The 7,500-nt window shown below is 40.5% G+C and overlaps 1 protein-coding gene across 3 annotated transcripts in view; it reads right to left on the reverse strand.

The window, feature by feature from the left end:
• Nucleotides 1–2,475: 2,475 nt before the first annotated feature.
• LOC136832021 (protein disulfide isomerase Creld2-like) overlaps nt 2,476–7,500 on the reverse strand; it is a 20,442-nt gene continuing 15,417 nt past the window's right edge. For all 3 annotated transcript variants that reach the window (XM_067092511.1, XM_067092510.1, XM_067092509.1), the window contains 4 exons: nt 6,888–7,007; nt 6,518–6,637; nt 5,868–5,984; nt 2,476–2,850 (listed from right to left, as the gene is read on the reverse strand). In XM_067092511.1, coding sequence (XP_066948612.1) covers nt 2,834–2,850; nt 5,868–5,984; nt 6,518–6,637; nt 6,888–7,007 — 374 coding nt within the window. In that variant the 3' untranslated portion in view covers nt 2,476–2,833. The remainder of the gene's footprint in view (nt 2,851–5,867; nt 5,985–6,517; nt 6,638–6,887; nt 7,008–7,500) is intronic.

Raw genomic sequence — 7,500 nt, forward strand, 5'->3', positions numbered from 1 at the left:
TTTGTCTGGGATTTTTTTCTCGAGTTTAAGAATAAGCATGTTAGTTAACGCAGAATATCATTTCCCGAGGTGCAGCAAGGAGCAATTTAGACATGTATGTCCCCGTCCTGTTTGTCAAAACACCACTCCCATGTCTTCCTGGAAACATGTTAATCCACTGCAGGTGGAATGAGAATATGATTTGAGTGTAGGCGACGTCGTTACTGAGATGGCCTGACCCTGTTAATTCGCCCCTCAGGTGACATGTTTTAACACTCCTTTGCAAGTAGTAGAACCCTTGTAGACTTTGCGCCGTTGTTATCATTATTCTCAATTTCCCAGTCTCGAAGACCCTTCCTATCTTCCGGCGCCCCTTGCTTTCCCCGGCTACCTGCGATCCCATTAATGGGTCACCCACTTGACCTGACCCAAACCTGTTGCTCCTCCTACTAAACACCTGCACCCCAGCTTAAAAGTCCCATGACTCTTCTTCTCTCATTGTCATCCTTTTGACACATTTTGTAAAACCCTCATCTGGCCGCCATTCAATGACCTTTCTAGGTACCTGGCTGGATTAATGATGCACCCTTCTTAGAGGACAATGGAATCCAATTAAGGAGACGCCGTCAAGAGATGCTGAAACACAACCGTTGCCAGGGCAGATCGTGGTATAACTACAGGCCCCACCATTATCTAAATCTCTAGTCATCTTGTATAAGTCATGCTGCTAGTATGGGACATACTAACAGCGTGACTTATACAAGATGACTTATACAAGGTGCCATACTTAGGCACCTACAACACTGCCTGCCCACGCTTAACTGCTAGTCACCTTCTGCTCCTTCGCTAGTCTGCCTCACCGACTACACGCCCTTAGACTTTCTCCGGCTAGCTGCCCTCTACTGAAGTCACCTGAGCAACTAAGCTCACCACTTACCTGAAGTAGTGCCAGTGCCACTGCTTGTGTTGCACGCCGTCGCTCCCATGCACACCCTGTCAGCACACCTGAACCTTCTACTGAAGTAGCCTACTGCTGCTTGCTGCTGCACACCAAAGCCACTGCTGCGTCCTGTCAGTGCCCTTGCCTTCCGACCTTTCCTCTAACAGGGGAATACTGAGTGGCAACGCTTCCACTGACATCCTCCTGCAGATTCCTGGCTCTACGAACCCTCACGTCTTGTCCACGGACCAAAGGTAATGTGAAAGGAAGTTGTTTGTAGGCCCCTTCTCTAGAATCTAACTATTTACCAGTTCCCTAAATCCTAAAGCCATCTCCTTCAGAGATACCAGTGATCTTGTGGAATTGTGTTAATAGTGACACAATCTTAGCCTAGTCTCACAAAAAGTGAAATTCTTTTGCGTATCAAGTATCTGTCAATTTTGCTTATGAGAAATAATTCTCACTGTCCACTCGAGTCCTTGCATGTTTGTTACAACTCCCCTGCTTTTGCAGATTCCTGATCTCGAGTCCCTGTGTGTGCTATCAACTGTAGTTCGACAGTGCCAGCCTCTGCATTACTCAGGTGCCATACCGTGCAAGAATACCGGAGTGCTCAACAGCACAACGTTCAGTTACTCGTACCCCTTACAGTGCATCCTAAGAGCTTTTCTTTCCGAACTATTAGCCTACGAAGGCATAGTGATAAGAGATTTTGCAGATGTGGCACTTTGTTTGATTTTATTGTGAATATTTTGTTTAATGTAAATCCTGATAGTAGGCTACCACATGGCTCAGTAGATGGCTCCTGTGTATATTTCATTCTTCTGATTTAGTGAATTATACTATTTAGCAGACAAATAAGTTTATCTTCATTCCTTTGGCATTTGTTTTGGTAAAACTTTGGCATATTTTACTCCCCCATGTTTCTGTTCAGGATCGCTTTGCCACCCTAGTGTCAGGTAGCGTTTCCAGATAATTTCAGATAGAGCCACTTTATCATTGCCACGGCAAGACACTATGTACTTCTCACTTTCGTGGGAAGGAGAAAGTGATAAAGAGAAAGTTCCCTTGAAAGTTGAGCGAAAGTACGACCGCCCCATTTCCCTGAAAAATCTTCAATGGCTCTGTATATCATCGCCCTTTCATCTGAACTTTCGATTTCTGCAATCGAAATTTTTTTTCTAGCTGGGGCAAAACTTTCGTAATTTGTCTTAAAAATTTTTTTGAGGGATAATTCACTCCCAGCTATGAAAAGAACGTAATGAGAATGGCTGTTATACTCATGATTTCTTGGAATAATTCTTTGAGAGTAACTCTTGCACAGGTGAATTATTATATTAAGGTTCATGCCGCTTTATCAATTCTAGTTGTTCAATATTCAGTCGGAAATTGTAATTTGGCACTTTACCAATTTATCTACTTGAAGTGTATTTCATGAGTAGTCTAAATCTCAAACATTTGTTCTGTGCTTTATCCAGTTATGAAGCTGAAGATTGTCACAACTATAGATTCGCTTTGTTTAGGAAAACATAAACAGGAAACAGTCCATTGCTGGAGACTTTATTCAAAAAATAATAATCATTGGAACACACCTAGTAGAAATGGACTTTCCAGGTGTTCAAACTAGACAGTTCAGTTGATGAAATATTAAAAAAAAGATTCTTAGCTTATTTATGAATTCAGTGGATTTTTTAATCACGAGAATCATGTAACAAATAGAATGAAAGAGTGAAGATAAAAATCTAATTCGTCTAAACTTATTCTGTGAGGGGAAATAACATCAGGTTTTGTCAGGTCCCGTCATCAGTGATGCCTGCTATGTTGATGAGGACGATGATATATTGACATTCTGTTACCGCCTCCATTGCAATTAACACCAGCCACCACTGGGCACCGAAGATGAGCCCTGGAATTTCACTCTGTCGTCAGTGCTGGCAAAGAGAGATATTGGTTGGTAGCATTATTATTGATCAGTTCATCTGAAGTGGCGTCTCACACTGGATGAGAAGCATTGCTTCTCTTTCCAAAGCCGAGAAAACCACCTTTCTTTGGTATGGAAATAAGAATAATGAATAATTTTTATGTAAGAGAACACTAAATGTGACAATTTTCCATTAAATTATAGTGTATATGTTACGAACCGAGGTTTTTCGGCCCTTAAGAAAAACACAGGATCTAGATGGAAATATTATTGGGGCTGCTCTGGCTAATCGACAGCTCGCACACACAAAGGAGGAGGAATAACAAAAATACAGGAGTTTGCTATAAAAATAGATTTATTAATATTAAAGTTAATAAAAATCTTAAACAAAAAAAAAAAGGTCATAACAAAATGAGCCAGGTCCGGGCCACGAAACACAAAAATAAAGCAATATTACTTTATATCAAAAAGAAGTACCAGCAGCAGTCGATACAAAAAAAAAGCCATCTCCAGCGAAGTCCACCAACTAACGACAACAGGCTGTAATATCACGACGTCCTGCTGCCGTCTCGCCAAAAATACAAAGGACACGGGCCACTGCACCCGGCCAAAACTGCCGACAGGGTCTCCACCTGCGGCCAACAAACAACCATCTTCGTTGGTGCGCTGCTCCAGCCTGGGCCCAAACACCGGCTGCCCAAGAAACGTCTTCAAAGTCGAACTGCTGCTGGTACTCAAAAGTTCTCTTCCCCAAGAGAACAACCTGTTCGCTACTGCTGCCCGAACCTGACTAAAGGTTGGCGCCACGCCAACACAGACGTAAACACTCCTGTGAAAATAAGAGGAGGGGGGGAGGATTAGCCAAATAAACAAACTACCGAACCGCCCATAAAACAACCAAAGATCCTAATACCTTCCCTCTCGACAGAAAAAAAAAAATTACAAATTTTTTTTTTTTTTTTCAAAATAACCAACCTCCCCCTCCAATGTGGTGAAAACTCCGACAACCAGAGCAGAGCCAATCCTGTCACGGTCGCCAATGTTACGAACCGAGGTTTTCGGCCCTTAAGAAAAACACAGGATCTAGATGGAAATATTATTGGGGCTGCTCTGGCTAATCGACAGCTCGCACACACAAAGGAGGAGGAATAACAAAAATACAGGAGTTTGCTATAAAAATAGATTTATTAATATTAAAGTTAATAAAAATCTTAAACAAAAAAAAAAAAGGCCATAACAAAATGAGCCAGGTCCGGGCCACGAAACACAAAAATAAAGCAATATTACTTTAAATCAAAAAGAAGTACCAGCAGCAGTCGATACAAAAAAAAAGCCATCTCCAGCGAAGTCCACCAACTAACGACAACAGGCCGTAATATCACGACGTCCTGCTGCCGTCTCGCCAAAATACAAAGGACACGGGCCACTGCACCGAGCCAAAACTGCCGACAGGGTCTCCACCTGCGGCCAACAAACAACCATCTTCGTTGATGCGCTGCTCCAGCCTGGGCCCAAACACCGCTGCCCAAGAAACGTCTTCAAAGTCGAACTGCTGCTGGTACTCAAAAGTTCTCTTCCCCAAGAGAACAACCTGTTCGCTACTGCTGCCCGAACCTGACTAAAGGTTGGCGCCACGCCAACACAGACGTAAACACTCCTGTGAAAATAAGAGGAGGGGGGGAGGATTAGCCAAATAAACAAACTACCGAACCGCCCATAAAACAACCAAAGATCCTAATAGTATACAAGGCACATGCACAAACACACACACACGTATATACTGTATATAATCGTGAAGCTACAAATGTCGCTTAATATCAAATCCTCGCTGCCTCGGGAATATCCCCGATGGGGAATTATCACTGAAGGGGAATTTACAAGTGATAAATGGATTGGCACTGCCGAGTCTTGATCCCACGACACAGATACGCATCCAGCAACTCCAGTCGACGTTACCACTGAGCTATCTTGTGCCCGTCCATTTATCACTTATACATTCCCCTTCGGTGATAATTCCCCATCGGGGATATTCCCGAGGCAGCGTGGATTTGATATTAAGCAACATTTGTAGCTTCATGATTGTATATAAATCACGGTGTGATAAAAAAGTCATAAAAAACATATATATATGTGCATGAATGTGTGTGTATATATATATATATATATATATATATATATATATATATATATATATATATATATATATATATATATATATATATATATATATATATATATATATATGCTATTACTGAGAATATATATGTTTTAAGAGTGGATTTTACTCATGTTCTCAATAATTGCATATATATATATATATATATATATATATATATATATATATATATATATATATATATATATATATATATATATATATATATATACAGCATATATATGCTATTACTGAGAATATATATGTTCCAAGAGTGTTCTCAATAATAGCATATATATATATATATATATATATATATATATATATATATATATATATATATATATACATATTTATATATACACACACACACACACACACACACACACATATATATATATATATATATATATATATATATATATATATATATATATATTATATACTAATATTTATACACATATGCTATTGTTGAGGACATGAGTCGATTCGAGTCCACTCTTGAAACATAAGGAGGAGGAGGAGGAGGAGGAGGAGGATTGAAGAGAACCTCCCAAATGAGGTGCTTGGGGATATTAATGAAAAAAGCTTGCGAGTAGAGTATATGAAGCAGGCTATGTTAAGACATATCAATTTACGTTGTAGCTTTATTCGATACTCTGCTTTATTTTATACTTTACTCACCTACAAAATCAAGAATTTTCTCTTGATTTTGATCATGCCATTATTTTTCTGTTTAATACATGACTTGCCTGTTACAGGCAACACATGGTCCTAAACCATATTTTGAATATGGAGCATTGTTTCCAAAAGCCTCTGAAAGGGTGCTTAGGATCCCAATCACATTGTTTTTCGATTCAAACGAAACTTACTGCAAACACCGTTGAGGTCATCATACCCATTTTCGCAGACACAGGCGTAACTTCCGGGTATGTTTGCGCAGTGGGTGTTTGCCCTAATACAGGGACTGCAGGTACATTCATCTATATCTGTCGAAGAGAGGAAATCATGTCAGTAATGTAGATTTAGAGATTTTGTCAGTTTTAAACAAGTCAGAGAGGACGTTTCAAGGGCTATGAAACTGAAAGCAATTTAGGAAAACATGCAAATCAACTTTACAGGAGAGGAAAAACGGAATGTTGTCATCTGCACATTAGTTCGTGAATAGTCCCTCGTTGGACTGGTCGGTACCGTTCTCGGCCAGCACTCTGCAGGGCCCGCGTTCGAATCTCCGGCCGGCCAATGAAGAATTAGAGGAATTTATTTCTGGTGATAGAAATTCATTTCTCGGTATAATGTGGTTCGGATTCCACAATAAGCTGTGGGTCCAGTTTCTAGGTAACCAATTGGTTCTTAGCCACGTAAAATATGTCTAATCCTTCGGGCCAGCCTTCTCTAGGAGAGCTCTTCATCAGCTCAGTAGTCTGGTTAAACTAAGGTATACTTAACTTTTAGCTTGTGAATGACAACTCTCCCCCTCTCTCTCTCTCTCTCGTGTCATTTCTTCGATGACGAAACTTACCCTCGCAAGCACCGTTGACGTTAACATAACCTACATCGCAGACACAGTTGTAACTTTCAACTGTGTTTACGCAGTGGAAGTGTGGACCTCTACATGGATTGCTGACACATTCATTGACATCTGTTGAAGAGGAAATCGTGTCAGTGATATCAGATGTACTAGATTTAGAGGTTTTGTCAGACTTAGCAAGTCAGAGAGATCGTTTCAAGTGCTATGAAACTGAATGCAATTCAGGAAAACTCAAAAACCAACTTTACAGGAAAGGAAAAACGGAATGTTGTCATCTACACATCAGTTCCTGAATGCTAACCCCTCCCGTGTGTCACTTTTTCGTAAAGTTGGGAATGTGCAAATCCTTAGTATCACTCACCTCCACACTGCTCGAAGCCTGTATTGCAGACACAGTCGTAGCCTTCGTCTTTATCTTGACACACTGAGTTTGTGGGGCAGATACCTGTCATTTGTGTGCATTCATTCCGCTTCAGTATGGCTGCGAAAAGCAAGGAGAGACAGTTAGTTAGTGAGTTGTTGCCCAGCTACCAGAAATCCCGAGTTTTCGTCAGCGTCGACGTGTTTCTGTAGGTAGGCTCAGAATGTACTGGGATTACGATAATAGGAACCCAGAATAAAAGATGTTTCTCGTAACTAAATTTCTGTCTTGTATGAAAGATAAAGTGTCAAAATGACTCAATGCTCACACAACAAGGATATGACACAAGACCTTGGTTTCCAAAGGGCAGCTGGAATATGGAAAAAAATCTTCCAGTGTTGTTTCTGACAGTTAAGTTCACAGCAGTGGGTGGGAAAGTTTCTAGCCAGCCTATTTTTCTTCATTGATATTCCTTTTGCTCCGGTGTCTCCTGTAATTGCACTTCTTCTCTCTCAAAAGGTGGCAGAATCTTTATAAATTCAACTCAACTTTTGTGCCAAGTCAGCAGAGAATCACTCGTGAAAAGAAACTGCAAAATCATCGATGTGCTCAG

The sequence above is a fragment of the Macrobrachium rosenbergii genome, chromosome 49 (assembly GCF_040412425.1).
Source record: "Macrobrachium rosenbergii isolate ZJJX-2024 chromosome 49, ASM4041242v1, whole genome shotgun sequence".
NCBI lineage: Eukaryota > Metazoa > Arthropoda > Malacostraca > Decapoda > Palaemonidae > Macrobrachium > Macrobrachium rosenbergii.